Raw genomic sequence first — 21,644 nt, forward strand, 5'->3', positions numbered from 1 at the left:
AACCAAAAACAGAGAGTTGTAATCAATGGAGAAGCCTCAGAGTGGGCAGCTGTTACAAGCAGAGTACCTCAAGGATCCATCCTTGGCCCATTACTATTTCTGATTTACATTGACAACATACAATACTTTTAGGATTAACTAGAAGAATACCCAAATGCCAATGATAATGAACTAGGCATGAATGCTGCAAACTCAGAAGACGTAGAAGCTTTAAGAGAGGATCTAATTAAATTACGAGAATGGTCCATAAAATGGCAAATGCCTTTCAACTACCGGAAATGCAAAGTTATGCACACACATTATAGTAACCCACAAACAAATTACTCACTGCTGGGTACTGAAAAAGTGTGGACCCGTAGGAAGATAGCATTATTATTAGGAAAGATTTGAATTTCACCAGAGCATAAAAGCTGAAAAGAAAGCACAAAAGCTAATAGGTTACATAAAGAGACAATTCAATTACACAACCAAGACACTACACTACAGCTGTACTGATAAGACCCCATCTAGAATACGGAGTCCAATTCTGGGCTCCAGGTATTCAGAAGGATATAGATAGACTGGAAACAGTACAAACTAGGGCCACCAAACTGAGACAATTTGGATACAGACGGAAGATGGAACACTTACTTATTTGATCTACAAACTTGATGACTAAGGGGACAGTTAATAGAGGCATTCAAAATTCTTAAAAGAATAACAATGTAGATTACAACAATCTATTCACACTATTCAGCACAAATCAGTCCAAATGTAACAGATAAAAACTGGAACTGTAACAGATAAAAACTGGAACTTGATAAGATAAAACACTCAATGTGGTAATTTCTTTAAATACAAAATAGCAAGCACATGGATCAGACTTTCAGCGGCTGAAGTAAACAGTAACACGGTAAGCAAGTTAAAGAATAAGTTAGACAAGATCATAAAAACTCTAAGACATTTAAACTAAGTCGCTCTACCCAAGAGCAAATGGAGTCTCTTCCGATGAACTAAAATGTCTTTGAGACCTCCAAAATCCTTGTAAAACGCACATACGCACTATAGTGGCTTTCGGACTGCGCCCATACGTAGCTCTCCAACTTCCTAGTGTCCGAAGGCCGACCACAATCCAAGTTTTCCCAAGATACAACACTTAATGTGGTAATTTCTTTAAATACAAAATAGCAAGTACATGGATCAAACTTCCAGCGGATGTAGTAAACTGTAACACGGTAAACGAGTTCAAGAATAAGTTATGTAATTTAATTAGATCCTCTCTTAAAGCTTCTACGTCTTCTGAATAGTCTGCAATAAGTTATTATTGTTATTATTATTATTGTTGTTGTTGTTATTATTATTACTTGCTAAACTACAACCCTAGTAGGAAAAGCAGGATGCTATAAGTCCCGTGGCCGTAACAAGGAAAATAGCCCAGCGAGGAAAGGAAACAAGGAAAAATAAAATATAAGAACAGTAACATTAAAATAAATCTTTCATAAATAAATTATAAAACTATAAGTCCAGCAAGGCCTTCAACCCTTAGGTTAGTGACTTTTCAGTCTCTCACACTAACAGCTAACTGGGTGTTCTGGAAGCGAAACACTGTTCTGGCGTAAGTGTCTTGGTAGGCACCAGACAGGGGGACGCGACCCATCGCAGCTTTCCCTTGGGGGGAGAATCTCTGTTTCCTCGGAAGGAACGAGAAACCATAGTGGAGAAGGTCTTGAAATAGAAGGAGGCTAACGTCCCCAGACCTACGACTCCTAGGAGACCACCCTAGAAGAGATCTGTCTCGGATAGTGCCGCGACACCCCAAGCATCTACCAGCACTACGAGGAGAGAAGCCCTCGTCCTCCTGGTCCGCAACGCCTCAGCCCCTCCACAGGGGAGCTCCAGCGCCTTCTAGCTCCTTCAGGTCGGGTTACCCCGCCTCTAGGGGAGGCAGGTCAGGCCGCCCCTCTAGAAGAAGGGAAGAGTGGGAGGCTCCCTATCCCCACCCAACCTTCGGGTTGGAGGATGACTCAGGCGTCATTGGCAAGCATGGAGGGCTCAAGGAGCGGAACCTTGGACAGTGTCCTTACTAAAGAAGGGCTACGGACTTCCATTCCTAACGGAACCACCCACGCCTTTTCCGGCCAACCGGATAGATGGCTAGATCCTAAAGACCCGTTAAAGAGGACCGGCCTTCAAGAGGAGGTGTTGTCCATGCTAGAGAAGGGTACCATGGAAGAAGTTCTTCTCCCAGGACCAGGTGTCTACAGTCGCCTATTCCTGGCAGAAAAAGCGACCGGGGGGGGAGGCCGGTTATAGATCTGTCAGCTCTCAACAGGTTCGTCAAGATGACGGACTTCTAAATGGACACGCAGAATTCAGTCCTGCTGTCCTTGAGGGAGAAAGATTGTAGAATACCATCGACCCCAAGGACGCATACTTCCAGATTCCGGTCCACACCTCGGGTCGGAGGTTCCTCCGGGTGAAATAGGGTTCCCAGTTCCTGCAATTCAGGACCCCTTTTTCTTTGGTCTGTCAACAACTCCCAAAGTGTTCGTGAGAGTCCCCACGGCTGTCGCAGGGGGGCCCACGAACGAGGCATTCGCCTTAGCAGATACCTGGACGGCTGGTAGCTTCTTCCCGCCTCAAAGGTCCTCTTGGAGGAACAGGGAGAAGTCTCCTCCAGTTTGGCAAGGATCTGGGGAACTGAATCAACCCGAAGTAGCAAAATTTATCCCCTTCCACCGGAATGAACTACTGGGGAATAACATTAGACCTTTTTTCGGGGAGAATTTTTCCCTTCGGAGAATAAGATATGACACCTCAGGCTCATTAGTCAGCCGTTCCTACTGTTCACAGACGCCTCCAACCAGAGATGGGGAGCCCTTCCCCTCGACGAAGCGGCACGAGAGACCTGGTTGGAAGGGGACAGACAACTCCACACAATGTCCTGGAGTTGGAAGTAGTCCAGAAGGCATGCCTACACTTCGCAAGTCTGCTAAAGGGGAACTCCGTGGCGTGGATGAGCGACAACACCACGGTAATGGCATACATAAACAAGCAGGGTACTTGTAATCGAAGGAGTTGGGCGATCTCACCATAGAGAATCTAGACTGAGTGATAGGGAATCAAGGGGTGATGTTAGCAAGGTTCTTTCCCGGAAAGTAAATCGCCCTGGCCGACGGCCTCAGCAGAATGGGCCACATAGTAGGGACAAAATGGTCCCTTCCCCCAGGAATAGCCAAGCTCATCATTCAACGATGGGGCTCCCCGGGGGTTGACCGCCTTGCAACAACCTCAACGCCCAACTCCCAGTCTATTGCCCCCCTGTACCAGACCCCGAAAGATTCCTTAGAAGACTCTTTTCAGAACAAGTGGGACAATCTGGATGTGTACGTTTTCCCCCTTTTCACGCTGATAAGACATGGGCTCAGCAGAATAAAGGGGGCTCGAAGCCTACAGATGACTTTGGTAGCGCCCTGGTGGCTAGACAGAGAGAGTAGTTCGCGGACCTAAAGACCTATCGAGTCAACCGCCGTGGCCTCTGTCCGTCAGGTCAGATCTACTGAGTCAACCGCACTTCCTCAGGTTCCACGACAACCCTCTCTCTCTTCGCCTTCACGCCTGGAGACTATCGAGCGACTCCTGAAGAAGGAGGGGTACTCCTCCTCCACAGCCAAGAGGATGTCCCTATACCTAAGAAAATCCTCTACCGTAGTCTACCAGGCGAAGTGGGCCGCCTTTACGAAATGGTGCGCGACAAAACAAATAAGACCTCTCAAAGCCTCGGTCCCTGACATAGCTGATTTTCTAGTGTACCTTAGGGATAAAATAGGAATGCCAATCCCGGCTATTAAAGGAGTACGAGCAGCCTTAGGCCAAGTCTTTCTCCTGAAAGGCATCGACCTGGGGACCTCAAGACACATAGGGATGCTGATTAGAAGTTTCGAACAATCCTGCCCTCCCCAAGCCAGGAGAGTGCCTAGATGGGACCTGGCCAAGGTCCTGAAAATGTTGTGTCGTCCGACCTTTGAACCACTCAGAGATATCGGGGACAAAGGTCTCACCCTCAAGACAGTCTTCTTGCTAGCCTTAGCTTCGGCTAAGAGGGTAGGTGAGATCCACGGTCTCTCCTACGACGTGGCACACTCCAAAGGGTGGAAGGAGGTATCTTTCAAGTTCGTACCCTCCTTTGTAGCAAAGACTCAGAACCCAGCAGTCTGGGACCCGAGGTTTGAAGGTTTCTCTTCTCCAGCCATCCCCAAGACAGGCAATACGGACGTCCTGAAGTTATGCCCGGTCAGGACGATCAGGAAATACCTGGAAAGGACGGCCCGTCTCCGTCCGGGTGCCAAGAACCTCTTCGTCTCTTCAGGCGTTAATAAGAAGCAAGTGTCCAAGAACACTATTTCCTTCTGGCTGAGACAAGTCATCACTAGGGCTTATGAAGAAGACAAGGTGGCAGTACCAGGCACTCCCCATCCCCATGACATCAGAGGCCTGAGCACTTCCTTGGCCTTTGAGAGAAATATGGCAGTGGGCCAGATCCTGCAGGCCGGCACTTGGTCACACCAGTCGACCTTCACGGCCCACTAACTCAAAGACTACTCAAGAAAGTCTTTGGATGGATTCTCCATTGGGACAGTCATCGCCGCCCTCCAAGCTGTGTAGTGGCAGGCTGGAAGACGTCTCCAACAAGTGAATAGTCTCATCCCTACTTCGTCAGGAGAAGACTCAGTAGAGAAAATGTCAAGAGGTAACCCTAAAATTATAAGCGTAAGTTTTCCCTGCTACCCCCTATCCGCTCTCTGTACCCCCGCATTACGTAGCCCTCCAGGCACCATGTGCCTAACCAAGTGGCAGAATGGCTCTCCCGCCTCCTAAAGTGTAAGTCTCCGAAGAGGTAATTCGAGGTAAAGTATTCGTGTCGGAACAAATGAAAAATTTTAAGTAATTTTTATTTTTCCTAACATACTTACCGAGAATTACCTCTGAGTAATGGTCCTCCCTTCCGTCCCCGAGTGCCATTCTTCTATTGCCGAGTCGGGCTAAACGGAGGACTTAATGAGATCCTGACCCGGGAAAAGCAGTGACCTGCCCTAATCCGGGCCGCAGGAATTATCCTGGCGGCGGGGGTAGGAACTATCGGGAGCGAGATAGGGGGGGGTAGCACGGAAAATCTTGGTCGAGATTGAGAGAGGTCCAAGGACCCTCCGAAGAGGTAATTCTCGGTAAGTATGTTAGGAAAAATAAAAATTACTTAAAATTTTTCATATTTAGAGAATTTTTATGATCTTGTCTAACTTATTCTTGAACTCGTTTACCGTGTTACAGTTTACTACATCCGCTGGAAGTTTGATCCATGTACTTGCTATTTTGTATTTAAAGAAATTACCACATTAAGTGTTGTATCTTGGGAAAACTTGGATTGTGGTCGGCCTTCGGACACTAGGAAGTTGGAGAGCTACGTATGGGCGCAGTCCGAAAGCCACTATAGTGCGTATGTGCGTTTTACAAGGATTTTGGAGGTCTCAAAGACATTTTAGTTCATCGGAAGAGACTCCATTTGCTCTTGGGTAGAGCGACTTAGTTTAAATGTCTTAGAGTTTTTATGATCTTGTCTAACTTATTCTTTAACTTGCTTACCGTGTTACTGTTTACTTCAGCCGCTGAAAGTCTGATCCATGTGCTTGCTATTTTGTATTTAAAGAAATTACCACATTGAGTGTTTTATCTTATCAAGTTCCAGTTTTTATCTGTTACAGTTCCAGTTTTTATCTGTTACATTTGGACTGATTTGTGCTGAATAGTGTGAATAGATTGTTGTAATCTACATTGTTATTCTTTTAAGAATTTTGAATGCCTCTATTAACTGTCCCCTTAGTCATCAAGTTTGTAGATCAAATAAGTAAGTGTTCCATCTTCCGTCTGTATCCAAATTGTCTCAGTTTGGTGGCCCTAGTTTGTACTGTTTCCAGTCTATGCCAACCATAATCCAAGTTTTCACTACACTAAAACAATATGGTGGAATACCCAGAAATCTGGGCGAAAGGTAAACAGTCAAGAAGAACTAGGCATTCGGCACCACCCCTTGATTTTATACAGGGCAAGGGGATCCAGCTAGAACCTTAGATAATTAAACATCAAAGAGGACATAAAAAGCAACACTAAAAGTACTATTAAAGGCTGGAATGTAAAACACCCTCAGGGAGGAAGTGTTTTGAAAAAAAGTTATTAAGACAAATTTTATTGCTAAAATGCAAAATTACGTAGATTGACAAAAACACTTGAGTGAGAAAACTACAATTTCATTACCAAAATTTACTTTGTAAGGAAAAAACTAGTATTTCTCTACACTTCGGTCCTACACTAACTAGACTAAAAGAATTATTTGAGAAAAATAAAACATTCACATCCTGGATACTGGTTATTCAACAAGTCACACATTAAAAAACTATATAAAATACCCAAGACCTTCAAATTACCATCCTATTGGGTTCCAGATGCAACCCCTATACCGTAAGCGTTAACATCACGACAAAGCCTCTTCGGTAAAGGTAGACATAAAAAATATTCAAGCTAAGGAGAACCCTGCAACATTATAGACCATGATCTGCATACCCAGACAGCAGGTTTGGACATTGACATTACTTACAGTTTGCCTTCGGCTGAAACTTGTTTGCCTATCACCATAAGGTCCCTTGTTTCTGGGGACGTATATTTGACCCTAATACTGGAACAATTGTGTCACTGATGAAAAGAGGCAATAACACTATGACGGGGAAAGGTCGGTCAGGGATAAGACTGATCACACACACTAGTAGCTACACAAGAGCTGATGTTTCCATAAAATACAGAACTTAGGTCAGGTTTAACAAGGTAACTAAGTTTCTGATGTAGGTTTTGCACACACAAATTAACACATTGTCTGATCACAAACTTTCAATCTTTACACTACCTGTCAAACACCAATGTAACCTTCACCTGGCAACCCCTGACAAGTCACTTCCCATATTATTTAAAATGTCTACTGGAAGACTTCCTTGCTCCATCAGAAATACCTTTTCCAATGGGGTAATTTCTTCCTGTAGCTCTAAATCTCCAAAAGGTTGCCCTTAATATTATAGGTTGACAGACATTAGTCAAACAGGTAAATGTGATGAATATATCTTCCTAATAAACTTAATGAATAATAGTAATAAGAGAATTAACCAATGCACCTAACTTAAAAGTTGCCCAGGTAACATACTACAGCATTTACATTGACATTATAAAACAATACCTGATAAGAAGCAGAAAATGTGATGGGAACACAACTATCAGTGTTAAGATTGATAATGCGATAAACATCACATTTTAAAAAGATTACCCACAACTGCAGTCTAGAAGACGACTGAGTCATCTGGTTGCATAAGCAAATAAAACTAAGTGCCTCAACAGTGGGTTCTGTCGTTGGCAGGATTCTTACTATTTCTAAATCTAGGAACCTGATCTCTAAAACAAATTTCTAAAACCCTACGGGGTGTAGGGATTGCTGCCAGCTACCTGCTAGGAAGAAGAAAGAAATTTTGAGAATGAAGGACTGGAGTTTAACAAATTACAAACAAAAACAATAACAAAATAATGCAAATTACAATAAAAAAAAAAATTTAAATAATTTGTATTTTCCTAAACTTTTTTTTTTCACAGCACACACGTGCACACACACACTTCTTTCTCTCTCTCCTTAGCTCTAACTCTCCAGGTCTCGCTCTCCCTCTTTCTATCTATAGCTGTGTGTGTGTGTGAAACTACATGGGAATGACCACCATGCGGCTCCCTAAACGCCTGTCCTGTCACATATAGCAAAGTTCCATTAAAGTACATTTTAACAAGCTCATAATAGGTAAATTTTGCTACAATATGTGAAAAATAAAATACGGAAATCATTGGCAGTGCCCATGACAACAGGAGATTTGGAATTCTGGAGGCCCTGCTAATCCAGCAGGTGAAACCTATCCTTAACCCCACGCAGGAAATATTTTTTTTACCTACCTGCCAAAAGAGTGCCACTCCCCGACTGCGATATGACATATCAATCATGATGACACCAACGACAATAGCATCAAAGAGCAGAGCAGCAGCTTGCCTGGAATGAAGCCTCTCTCAGTGAGCGCCACAGCTATTCAACGAATAGATTCTTCTAACTGGGAACCTCAAACACATGATTCACTGACGACCCAATCACCTGCCCCACAGAGTGCTTCCCCGTATAGCTACCCCCTTCATCCTCAGGGCATTCTCATCCAATGAAAATTCCACGCCGGGGAATAAGACTAACCCAGATTCAAATAAATACAGCCACAAAGACCTCAACTAACTATCAATTACGCTTCAAGCCTGATGATGAGTAGACATACCTTGCTGCTTGAAACACATTGCATTATAACTTCACTAACTGAATATGACAAGAAAAAGATCACATAAACCTGGTGTGCCCCTTGATTTGGTGCATAAACGAATGTCAATATGTAAACTTTTTAAAATAATAGACTCAACTCCTTTACTGACAAATATACATATCCTCTCTAAAAATAAGAACAGTGGAATTACTGGCAAATTCTCGTACTGTTGAAAAGAACAAAATCAGAATAGAAAAGGTGCTTTATAAAATCAACCACACTGAGACAGCCGCAGTCACAGAAGTTAGCCTATTCACTTTAAAATCTGCACACACACACTCATTATAAGAGCTATATTTTCTATCATAGCATACAGGTGAACTGATAAAAACACCTAGCTTTGTAGTTAGCACTTTGAATATACAGTAGTGTACCTCAGTAAAATTAAACAAGGCTTCACTCGTTTACAGCCGGGAGGAATGAAAATCAAGATGGCAGCAGTTGGGGGATAGCACTCTTTATACAAAAAATCTTTTCTCCACAAGGGTTTTTAGATGCCTCTTCATAACAAATTAATTTTTCTCAAGACCAAGCTTTACTTTATAAGAATGAATAGCATATGAATTTTAGGAAGTTTTATTGAATTGAAAATATCATGAAACACAAACTTAAGCTAGTCAAACAATGAAGCCACAAATCAATATAATGGTAAAAGATAACAGTATAAAATACAGTACATAAGAGCAAATTTCCTGTCTTAAGACTGACAAAGAACACAATAATACACACAAAAATATAAAATAATAGTCTGAACTACCAGAATTTTAACGAAGGTAGGCTCAAGTTAAAAGAACGATATTTGTAAAACTTACCTTTAGTCTTTTAAAAATACCAAAGTTAATATAACCATGACGTTCCAAATAAGCATGAATGCGAGCACAGAGGACACCTTCAGAATTAAAGGGGCTTTCCAAATTGGCCATAACACCCTCATAAGTTAGTTCCTGTAAGGCAGATTCCAACCACATTTGGAGCTGCAAAAGAAATTTAAAAGAAAAAATTACATTATAAAATGTTAAAGGGAACTTCACATCTATCACTTACAATTAACCTAAATTCCAATAGGTTGTTCAAGTTCACTTTTTTCATAGTTAAAACTACCAAATTGTACCTGTAGATTACACAATAAAAGAAAGGTAAGCCTTCAGTAATAAATAACGGAATTTCAACTATAAAATTATTTTTAAACTAATCTGACGTTTGTTACTTCTCTATCGAAGCTGGTTAAATGTCAACGCTTAACCTTAAACTAAAAACTTTCCATTTTCTTTCCCAGTAATTACCTTACCACTCAATTGTTGTACCTGTATCGGAAACATATGGTAGTGTATGGCAACAGTGCCGCATGGGTAGATAATAATCCTTTGCCTTACATTCTGAAGTTGAAACTAATTCAACATTCTCTTGACATCAATAGTCTGAGGGGCAGCAGGGGAGAGGAATATATATATAAATGCCAGGTGAATATAGAACTAATAAATTTTATCACTAAAATTCTATTTATTTCCATGAACCTATCCCGACACTCATGTTGTTAAATCCCACATCGAGACGGTAGAAAAGTGAAGGAAAAAATCTGGAAATGTTAAATCCCATTCTACTTTGGTACAGTATTTCAAATTAGTATTTTGAAACTACTTAAAAGGTAATTTACCATAAACTAATAAAGAGTATTAACTCATACTTCTAGATTGCAAATTATAAAAATCAAAAACCCTTAGGAGATAAAACCTAAAAATTATATCAAGGAATCTAAAAACTTAATGATTCCTCTCGGAAAAATAAACAACTGACTTCCAAAACCATACAGTATCTTACTCATCACCTTGAAATTCTCCATAGAGAAAATCAATACGGTATAACTTGAATGAAAATTTTCCCAAATGTTAATAAAAGAAATCTTTTACTGACTACATCAACTCCAGCTACCACATAACCCAATGTCTAGAAAGTCTTACAAGCAACAACGTACTGTACACAACTTAGGTGTTGTTAAAATTCATTCCAAATAAAGATTTCTACAACTATTAAGAAGTAATTGCACTTTTAGTATCATGAACTCTCAGGTCCTTCATTTGACTGAGATCCAATTCATATATTAAACATCTGAATACCAACATTGGATCCTTCTCTCTGGTTACGGTTCATTTTCCCTTTGTCTACACATACACCGAATAGTCTGGCCTATTCTTTACATATTCTCCTTTGTCCTCATTCACCCAGACAACACTGAGAGTACCAAAGAATTCTTCTTCTCTCAAGGGGTTGGCCAATTCCCTCTTGGTAAAAGTAGAAGAGACTCTTTAGCTATGGTAAGCAGCTCTTCTAGGAGAAGGATACTCTAAAATCAAACCGTTATTCTCTAGTCTTGGATAGTGCCATAGCCTCTGTACCATGGTATTCCCCTGTCTTGGGTTAGAGTTCCCTTGCTTGACGGTAAACTCGGCCACTTTATTCTATCTTCTTTCATTCTTCTTTTTTTGTTTAAAGTTTTTAAAGTTAATATAGGAAATATTTATTTTGGTGTGGTTGCTGTTCTTAAAATATTATATTTTTCCTTGTTTCTTCTCCTCACTGGGCCATTTTCCATTGGAGCCCCTGGGCTTATAGCATCCTGCTTTTCCAACTAGGGTTGTAGCTTAGCAAGTAATAATAATAATAATAATAATAATAATAATAATAATAATAATAATAATAATAATAATATCTCAAATTTTAAGTAATTTGTATTTTTCCTAACAGTACTTACCTCGAACTACTTTCTTAGGAGTATCTGGGATCTCCTCCCAACCGACCAGAGTTTTGTGTAGTTTACCCTAGTCCCGTTTTCTATGAAGGGTAACCTCAGGTGGAGTGGAACACGCCCTGAGGCTATCCCCAGGTCAGAGAGCATGCTTGCTCAGGTCTCGATCTCCAGTAAGTTCTTGATAGCTTAGGTATCTATGAAGTCCAGCAAGGCACTCGGGGTAGGATGGGCGGGCCATTACCCGAAAGTAGTTCGAGGTAAGTACTGTTAGGAAAAATACAAATTACTTAAAATTTGTGATTTGTTCCAACACAGAGTACTTACCTCGAACTACTTTCTTAGGAGACTTATAGCTTAGGAGGTGGGAGTGTCCTTCAGGACCTACAGACCGTGACGAGAATAGAAGAGGAACCTAGGTAGGAGACTAGGTTCTGCTGACCTCAAAGAAAACACGAGAAAATAGGGAAAACTACGCAAAAAAAAAACCATCTTAGTGTCTAAGTAACTCACTTCTGCAAGAATCCTAGGAGACATGTCCTTCCAATGATAGTGTATCCCATGGCAGTTTCAGGGGGCTACCCGAGTCATTTCCGGTAAGGGAATAGGGGAAGGAAGAACAAGGGAGCTCAGGAAGGAACCTGTGTCTCTTGGACTCGCTACCCGCAGTTACCACTGGGGCTACACCATTAAACCGTTTGGAGCGCGGAAATGACGGGACCGAGCGAGAACCCGCCCAGGGACTTTCTCGAGTAGTCCTTCAAGCAGTGAGCTGTAAAGGTCGACTGGTTAGACCAAGTACCTGCCCTCAGGATTTGGCCCACTGCCATGTTCTTCTCAAATGCCAAAGAAGTATTTAGACTCCTAATGCTGTGGGGTCTGGGCTTTCCTGGAAAGGGGACCCCTGCACTGCTGTAGGGCCTGACGATCACTTGCCTTATCCAGAAGAAGAAAGTGTTCTTGGAGACTGGCTCCTTCACAGTCCCAAGGAAAATGAACAGACTCTTGATCTCGGGATGAAGTCTAGCTGTCCTTTCTAATACTGCCATACTGCAAGTCCCTCGGGTTGTCCGAGCGAGGGATAGCTGGCACTGAGAACAATTTCACTTTGGGGTCCCAAACAACTGGATTCTGAGTCTTGGCTACGAAGGAGGGTAAGAATCTGAAAGTAGTTTCTCGCCAGCCCTTCGAGTGTGAGATCTCGTACGACAGGCCAAGAATCTCACCTACTCTTTGCTGGTGCCAGAGCTAAACGAAAGACTGCCTTGAGGGTGAGCTCCTTGTCTAAAATGTCTTTTAGAGGCTCGAAGGGAGGTTCCAAAAGCATCTTCAAGTATCCTAGCCACATCCCCCTGGGGCACTCTAACGGCTTGGGGGGAAAAACGACTGCTCGAAGCTCTTGAAGAGCGTCGAGATCTACCTGGAGGCAGCCAGGTCTATGCCCTTCAGGAGGAAGACTTGGGATGGACATGCCCACTTCGTCCCTGAGATAGACCAGGAAGTCTGCTATCTCGTGAATGGAGGCCCCTAACGGCCTGATGTTCTTCGAGGAGCACCCCTTAGAAAAGGTAGCCCACTACGCCTGGTACACCTCGACTGACGAACGCCTCAGGTACCCTGACATCCTTGATGCCGTCCTCGATGGTAAACCTTCCTTTTTCAGGAGACGCTCGATAACCTCCACGGATGGAGGAGAGACCAAGGGTTTTCGTGGAACCTCTGGAAGTGAGGCTGCCGGAGAAGGTTTGGTCTGTCTGGAAGTGGCCCAGGTGTAAGGCATGCCAGTTCCTTTAGATACGCGAACCACTCTCTCTGGCCACCAGGGCGCTACCAAAGTCACCCAAAGGTTGGCCGTCCGTCTCATTGGAAGGCGTCCTCGAACGCTGCTGCTGGATCTGGCACAGGAAAACAAAACACGGGGAGCTGTGCATTTAGTCTCGTGGCGAAGAGGTCTATCACCGGCGAGCCCCACTTCAGGGTGTAGGGACCACTCGGGTCCTACCACTCGACCCTTCCTGTTGAGGCCGACGTTCCTCTTCCCCGGAGAGAACCTGGCTGAAAAATTAATTTGTTCCACATCAGCCCATTCTAGGAACTCCCTCGTGAGACTGCACCGTTCCTTCGACTTCAGTCCTCCTTGCTCTTTCACGTAGGCCACCAACGTGGCGTTGTCGCACCCCGGATCCACGGAGCTTCCCTGGGGTAGATGGACGATCTCTAGGCACGCTCTTTGTACGGTCCCCATCTCCAGCACGTACATGTGCAGGTTCGTCTCCTCGACTTCCCATTTACCTTTTGCCGTCTTGTCGAGAAGATGGGCACCCCAGCTCTCCTTGGATACGTCCGTGAACAGGAGCATCTCCGGAGGGTCACCAGCAAAGGGCATTCCTTTGAGGGTGTTCGTTCCGATTGCTACCACCCCAGGACTTCCTTCGTCTCCGGGGACACCAGGACTATCTAGTGCGGGGAGTCCTATCAGTCTTTGCCAGACCTTGGCTCTCCTGGGCTGGCCCGACAGGAAGGGCCAGAGTATCTGTTTCAGGGTGTCCAGTTTCTCCGCGGAGGGGAAGGCCCTCGCCATCTGGGGGTCTAGAACCAACCCTAGGTAGGTCATCCTGGTGGAGGAAATCAGCCGGGACTTCTCCAGGTTGATGATGATACTCAAGACGTTGTAGAACTGCAGGAGCTTCTCGCCTTGCTCCCTCAGTACTTCCTCTGAGACTGAAAGCAACAACCAGTCATCTAGGTACCGAATCTGGCGGACGTCCTGTTCGTGTGCCCAGCCTGAAACTTTTGCGAAGACCTTCGTGAAGCCCTGAGGACTGTCGACAGTCCTAAGCATAGGGTTTTGAACTGCCATGTTTTGGTACTCCATTTTACCCTTAGGAACCTCCTGTTGGAGAGATGAACAGGGACCTGGAAGTAGACATCTTTGAGGCCTATGGACCTCATGAAGTCCTCCTCCTTCAAGGTCGCTAGGACCGACTTCGGAGTGTCCATCTTGAAGTCGGTGTTGCACACGAATTGTTGAGGGCTGAAGGGTCTATGACCGGTCTCCAGAACCCTGTCTCTTTCTCCACCAGGAAGAGCCTGTTGTAGAACCCTGGACTTGGTTTCTCAACTGGTTTTACTGCCCCTTTCGCCAGCATTGCTGAGCCTTCTTCCTGCAATACTGCTACTCTCAAGGGGTCGTTGGGTGCCAACCACTCCGCCTGTTGATCTGGGATCCGAGGTGGGGGTCCGCTAGGAAGGGCAGCTTGTACCCCGCCTTTAGTACTGCTACGGTCCACGGATCCGCTCCGTGGTCCCGCCATGCTTGCCAAGATCGTTTGAGGCATCCCCCCACCTGAGGCGCCAGCAGGAGTAGGGGCCTCCCTTCCTCCTTCGAGAGCCGCGGCCTGAACGCCCTCTCCTGGAGCCCGATTAGGAGGGTCTGAAGGTTAACTGAGAAGTCGAAGCTCCCCTACGGGGGGCAAGGCAAGGGAAAGATTACGTGTGCCAACTTCTACATCCGACAGGCGGACGGAGCCGAAGAGGCACTGGGCAAAGGTGCGGGGGTCTCTCTCCAGCGGCCACTGAGGCAGGCACTGGAGAGGCAATAGTCCCGTTTGACCCGCTAGGGGGAAAACCCCTTTGCCTTCGTCACGGATGGAGCCGTCAGGAACGGGGGTATCCGTCATGGGTCTACCCCCTCCCGGGGAAACCCGTGGGGTTTAAGTACCCTGCCATGTCAGCGGCCTCTTCCGATGCTTGGAAGGGGCTGGCCGGGACGATGGCACGGCTGGCTCCATCACGGATGGAGCCGTCATGGGTGTGTCAGCGGCCACCTCCAATGCTTGGATGGGGCTGGCCGGGACGATGTAGCGGCTATCTCCATCACGGATGAAGCCACTGGGACGGAGGTAGCCGTCATGGGTCTACCCCCTCCCGGGGAGATCCATGGGGTTTAAGTACCCTGCCATGTCAGCGGCCGCCTCCGATGCTTGGATGGGGCTGGCCGGGACGATGGCACGGCTGGCTCCATCACGGATGCAGCCGCCGGGACGGAGGTAGCCGTCATGGGTGTGTCAGCGGCCACTTCCATTGCTTGGATGGGGTTGGCCGGGACAGTGGAGCGGCTATCTCCATCACGGATGAAGCCACTGGGACGGAGGTAGCCGTCATGGGTCTACCCCCTCCCGGGGAAATCCGTGGGGTTTAAGTACCCTGCCATGTCAGCGGCCGCCTCCGATGCTTGGATGGGGCTGGCCAGGACGATGGCACGGCTGGCTCCATCCCGGATGGAGCCGCCGGGACGGAGGTAGCCGTCATGGGTGTGTCAGCGGCCACCTCCAATGCTTGGATGGGGCTGGCCGGGACGATGGAGCGGCTATCTCCATCACGGATGAAGCCACTAGGACGGAGGTAGCCGTCATGGGTCTACCCCCTCCTGGGGAATCCGTGGAGTATGAGTACCCTGGTATACCGGCGGTTGACCACGAAGCCTGAATAGAGCTGTCGTGGTACCGGGTATGGATGCCATGCTGCCGGGTCGAGCCAGCGGCTACCTCCGCTGGAAGGATGGAGCTCCTGCGGAGATCCATGGAGCCAGGGGCTTCCCCGTGCTGGCTGGTTGGTTCCTTCGTTCAGGGCGGGCCATCGAAGAACCGGAGGCCGGGACAAGGCTGCCAGTCCGAAGGGGCGACTCTCTTCGCTGGGCGGGAGATGTCGGAACCTACGCGGGCTTATGCCTGTCGACAGAGACCTGGCTGTCAAAGTCTTGGAGGCTGGGACACGGCTGCCAGACCGAAGGGGCGACTCTCCGCTGGGCAGAAGGAGTCGGAACCCTCGCGGACTTATGCCGGTCTGCCAGAGCCTGCTGTAGGGTTGCCGGGGTTCACGTCGAAGGACGGGCATCGCCGTCGGAACGGGGGCCTCTGTCCTGGGTCCAACTCCTCTTCCGGAGGTTCTCGTATGCGGGCCTGCCCGTCGAGGAAAACAGAGGGCTGCGCTCGTGACGAGCTAGGTGGCCTTTGGAGGTCAGGACTCGGCTGCCAGACCGAAGGGGTGACTCTCTCCGCTGGGCAGATGGAGCCAGAACCTTCGCGGACTTACGCCTGTCGACTGGAACCTGCCATGATGAGTCCCTCCGTTGGGTGCCGCTGCTGCCAGAGGAGTATCTATCCGGGGAGCTCGTCCTCGGAGTCAACTTGAAGGGCCCGAACCCACCGCTAGCTCCAGCAGCCTGTCGAGGTGAACCACCACCCACACACTGCTCTTGGGGGATCTTGAGCGCCGACTCTCGTGGTGCGACCCCAAGGGGAAGCGAGAACGCGACAACTTTTTGCGGGACTTCTCCCTTCGTCTCCTGAGCTTCCTCAGCGCCTCGTCTTGGGAGGCTCCTTCTCGGCGACGTCCTCGGCTGCAGAAGTGACTGAAAAACACGCCAAAGAGGCTGGAGAAGAATTAGGGACATTTTTCCCCCACATGGGGTCATCAGAGGAGACGTGGCCTGCTTGAACAAGGACTCCGTCTCCCAACACACTCCCGCCCCTCCCTCAAGCCCCTCACTCGTCTGGAACGACGCCACAACCCCACTATCCTGAAGAACAGACTCTTGGGGAAGGGCCAAGGGCCTCTTCCCCGCAACGGACTTACCTCATCCCCTACTCTGGGTAGGGGAGGGTGGTAGGGAAGCTCTGTCAGACGAGACGCCCGGCGAAGCAAGGGAGGAAGGGACGCTAGGCTTCTTAGGCGACCTCTTCGTCGCCTACTTCTTCTTGGTGTTATACCGCACCCACTCAGACTCCTGGGGAAGAGCAATGGGCCACTTCCCCATAACTGACTTAGCTTGTCCCCTACTCTGGGTAGGGGAAGGTGGCTGTATAAAAGAAGCTCCATTCGACGAGGCATCGGGAGAAGTAAGCGGCGAGGAGAGGCTCATCTTCCAATGTGACCTCTTGGACGCCTTCTTCTTCTTGGTGCCGAAGCGCACCCACTGCACCACGTTCCAGGACTCGCACTCAGGACACGTGGCTGTAGGAGAACATAAGCTGCCCCTACACGACGAACACAGAGGATAAGGGTAGGAAGGGGTATAGAATGAACACAATGGGTCCACGTGGGGACCGCGTAAGACACAAAAGGGGGGTCGGGGACACAAAGGGTCGCACTGGGTAAGGAGAGAGCATCGAGATGTTATCACGACGCGACCAGAGAACTTACTGGAGATCGAGACCTGAGCAAGCATGCTCTCTGACCTGGGGATAGCCTCAGGGCGTGTTCCACTCCACCTGAGGTTACCCCTCATAGAAAACGGGACTAGGGTAAACTACACAAAACTCTGGTCGGTTGGGAGGAGATCCCAGATACTCCTAAGAAAGTAGTTCGAGGTAAGTACTCTGTGTTGGAACAAAATAATAATAATAATAATAATAATAATAATAATAATAATAATAATAATCATAAAAAAGAAAATCCTCTCTACCTCATCATACCAACTTATTTTAGGAAAGAGAAGGTTCTTCAATAGTACGTTTACCTGATGTTAAAACAACATTGAAGAGTTTTAACCGTGAGACATTTAAAAGGATTTCATCCATTGGCCAAAACAGTAGTTATTAAAATATTGTAAAATTACATCTAGATTCCAATAAGCTGTTCTAATGAATGGATGCTTTTCAATAACAAACAACCCAAAATCATCTACAATAATATTTGATGTTGATAAAACCAATCCTAGATGTTAGAGCTATATATTAAGCATGAACGTATAACCCAGACAGTAATTGCTGAACTAGACAATGTCTTTTCTTAAAATAAAAACTTATTATCCAAATTAATTCTTGTTACTGAAACATTCATAGACTTACACCAATCAAAATGAACATTCCATTGAATTTTATAAACAGTATACTTTTGGGGCTAATGTGCTGTATGGCATCCAAGAACTTTCTAGTGAAAGGCTAGAACAAGGAATCCAATATGAAAACAAAAAACAATGAAATATTGTTCTCTCTGCACTAGGGTTATTGGATCAACAAGCACAGAACAAACTTGGTGAGCATAAGGAAGACCTATGGATTAAGGCTTTATTGAATCTGCCACAGCACCTCTTGTGCTGAAATACTTCAGACACAATGACACATCAAGACTTCAGTCAGGGATTCTCTTTAACCTTAAAGTTAAGTAGAGTAAATCTTCAAGTACAGTCAACCTTTAAATTACGTAGAGTAAGTAACTTCGGATTATGTTATTCACTATTCTTAGCGATAGAGTTAACGTAATAATATACTGAATCTTTTTGTTTCTAAACGTTGTTTCCTTTGAGGTTTTCTTACTTGCAGCAGGAAGTCACTTAGTGGCTTTTTCATGACAGCATATTTTTTTTTACTCCTTTCAGTTATCATCTCGGTTCATATTGTTTACCGAGTCTAAGTCACGGTTCGTAGTTTTGCACTTGCATAGCCGGGAATTGTTTAAATTTTTCTGGGTACAGTCCGATTACATTCCAACTTTTTTCATGTCACTATGATTATGGTAAGTGTTTAGGTTTACAATACTGTCATAACGCTCTTCACAAAAGAATCTGCTTACGAAAATTTCACGCTGCCAAACGAGATGCGAAGATTTTAATGACTCGCATTGCAAAAAATTTTTCATAAAAAAATTTGCCAACCAGGCCAAGAATAAAAGTCACCCATTAAAAATATGAAGAAAATGGATTGTTTACACAATAGAAAAAGTATCTCTCCATAGTAAGGGTAACTAATAAAACAGTTCATATGGTACTGTATATTTTGCATATGTACAGCATTGCACTATTTTCCATTTATTATTGCATTATGTTCTAATAACTACTTAACTTACAGGTATTGATAATTAGTTTAGGTATAATGAATGTTTCAAATGTATTTGGCTGTACAGTATTTCACTGTGGTTATACTGTAGCTTTATTACAAAATTTAATGTGGTGTTTTTGTAAGTATTGGAATGAAATAGGTGATTTACATGTAAAATGTGACTCATAACACGTAATTTTCACAAAACGAAAGCCACTCCAGAACAAATTAATTTCATGTTGTGAGGCATTATTGTATTGTATTACAATAATTCCTTACTACATGTACAGAAAGTTGTATCTAATTTATTTCTGTGTTTTGGATATATGATTACAGCACTGTGCATCTTTAAAATCACCATAAAAGGTTTTTAAAAAATCATAAATACCAGGTCTGTACCATTAGTAATAAGACTACAAAAATACAGCGTCCCTTTTGATCTCTCTCAGGGACGGTCCTAGATTGGTCACGAGAGATCGTCGTCAATAATGATGTTTCTCCCCACCAACCTACCAGATGACTGAGACACAGGAAGAACAGAAAAGGAATCTTTACTGGGTTTTTTAGTTTGCGAGACAAGGATGCACTTCTGCATCTTTGGATATGGGATGGGATAACTTACTGACCATCTTCCAGTTCTTACTCTCCTTGCGGCAGGATGCTGCCGCTAGGGGAGATAGGTGACTTGATGGACCCTTGCATTCTTTGGATACGTCCATGGTCTGAGCAGGTCATCCATCACCTTTCTCTTTTAGGCGATGGGGAGTGGTCAGAATCAAACTCTATCAGAACAAGATGGTAGTTATCCACCCGGGATATCTCTCTCAGAGGGAGAGACCCAATATGGGTCCTAACAAGAGTGTCTCCTCTTACAGGCGTGTCCTGAACCTTCTTCCTATTACGTATTCTGGTGTCCCAATAAATGGTAACCAAATGTTGATAGACATGCCTGGAGTAAAATTTTGAAGCTGGTCTGAAAGATCTAGGCTCTGGGGGTGGGGATGCATTAGGGGAGGGACACTTGACAGACTTAGAAGACTTCTGTCATGTTGGCATGATTCTGTGATGGGGACCTTCCTCAGACGACGAAAGTTCCAATGAAAAATTTCCAGATCACGTTCATGTACGGCGCGTTTAGCGTGTTCAGAAGTCGAATGTTGTGAGAGTTCCGGGGACAGGCAAGTAGCCCGTTTCTAATGGTCTTTCGAATACCTACCTGAAGGAGACCTCTTTAAAGGGTCATGATCACTTCGTTGCACTCGGTTGGATGAAGCGCCCAGAGTGTTCAGGTAAAACACATCTAGCCAGTTCAGAATCGCTTCGTCTAGCACGCTCAGAATGAGAATGCTTATGATGGTCATGAGATGCGCATTTAAGTGATGCTTGTTTAGATACACGTTTGGAAGAGGAGCATGCAGACAAAGCGTGTCTTTGAAAAGAAGAATCCCATCACATATTCACTTAGTGGAAAAGGCGTGTCGGGTTAAGGCACGTTGAGATGAGGCACAAAAGGACATGGCATATCCAGAAGTGGAACCCGCATGTGAAGCACATCTAGATATCGAGGCATGGTGAGGTAAGGAGTGTCCAGAAGTATAGCTCTCTGTAGAAGCGCGTTTGGTGGTTGAGGTATGTTCAGGAGAGGCGCTGGAAGCTGAGAGGCGCTGGAAGCTGAGATGCATCTGGAGTGTGAGGCACTTCTGGCAGATCCACTAGTAGTTGAGGCTCACATGATTGTGGTACGATTGGTTGAGGACTGCGGTGGCGAGGCTCGTTTGGAAGAGGTGCGTCTGGAAGAGAGACTTCTGGAAGAGGTTAAGTCGTCCTTGCATGATCCCGCCGAAGGTGGTGAAGAGTGGGTTTGCCTACAAGAGGCTAGCCTACGATCCCCCTCCATAGAGGAGGGATCTAGCAGAGGTTGTGCAATAGCCAGCAAGCACCCACTGAAGAGACTGAGCACTCTGAAGCAGACCTCCTGGGAGAGTGATGGTCAGGCACTTGCTTAGATGTCCTCTAGGTGGGTGAAGAAAATTTTTTCCCTCGGGAAAGACGCCTGAGAAGCAAATCTCCCTCTGAAGACTCCAAAGACAGCAGGGGGATGACTGGAGACTTCCCTGGAGACACCATTGAGCCAATATCCTGGGAAGAAGGACCCTCCTGCTGCTGTCTTGATGACAGAGCTTGCTGCAACTTCTCCGAAAGGGAACCCTGGATACCGAAGGGGGCCACAGAAAAAGCAAACGTAATCACACAGACAGAGGCTCCACCATTTCACTTGGGGAAACAGGAGGGCCCCCTCGCCCCTGGGGTTGCCGTAAGGTCAATAGGTCACAACTGTTGCTCGATTGGCCATCGGTGGAAGCCAAAGGAGAAGAGTCAGAAGGAAGCATATCAGGGTTGGAAGAAAGAAGCCAGACCTTCTTAGACTTCAAGGAAGACCTTGAAGACGATGAATACATTTTCGACTTCCTCCTCGTGCCACACTTCTCCCACTGGGAGAATGACCACCCCCGACTCCCATCACAAGGTGAAGCCTGACTACAGGAATGTCCCCTACAGGAAGGGCACGACTGATGAGGATCCATCTCTAAAGCACTCATAAAACTGCTGTAGGTCTTAGGCAACATTCTAGGATACTTCAGTATTTCTGCAGGCATCCTTAAAGTC

The 21,644-nt window shown here is 45.7% G+C and overlaps 1 protein-coding gene across 1 annotated transcript in view; it reads right to left on the bottom strand.

Moving 5' to 3' along the window:
• The window catches only part of LOC137622980 (lysine-specific histone demethylase 1A-like), a 101,454-nt gene that overhangs the window by 52,278 nt on the left and 27,532 nt on the right, over positions 1–21,644 (bottom strand). The window contains exon 4 of the mRNA XM_068353591.1: positions 9,227–9,388. Within this exon, the coding sequence (XP_068209692.1) occupies positions 9,227–9,388 (162 nt within the window). The remainder of the gene's footprint in view (positions 1–9,226; positions 9,389–21,644) is intronic.

The sequence above is a fragment of the Palaemon carinicauda genome, chromosome 30 (assembly GCF_036898095.1).
Source record: "Palaemon carinicauda isolate YSFRI2023 chromosome 30, ASM3689809v2, whole genome shotgun sequence".
Taxonomy (NCBI): domain Eukaryota; kingdom Metazoa; phylum Arthropoda; class Malacostraca; order Decapoda; family Palaemonidae; genus Palaemon; species Palaemon carinicauda.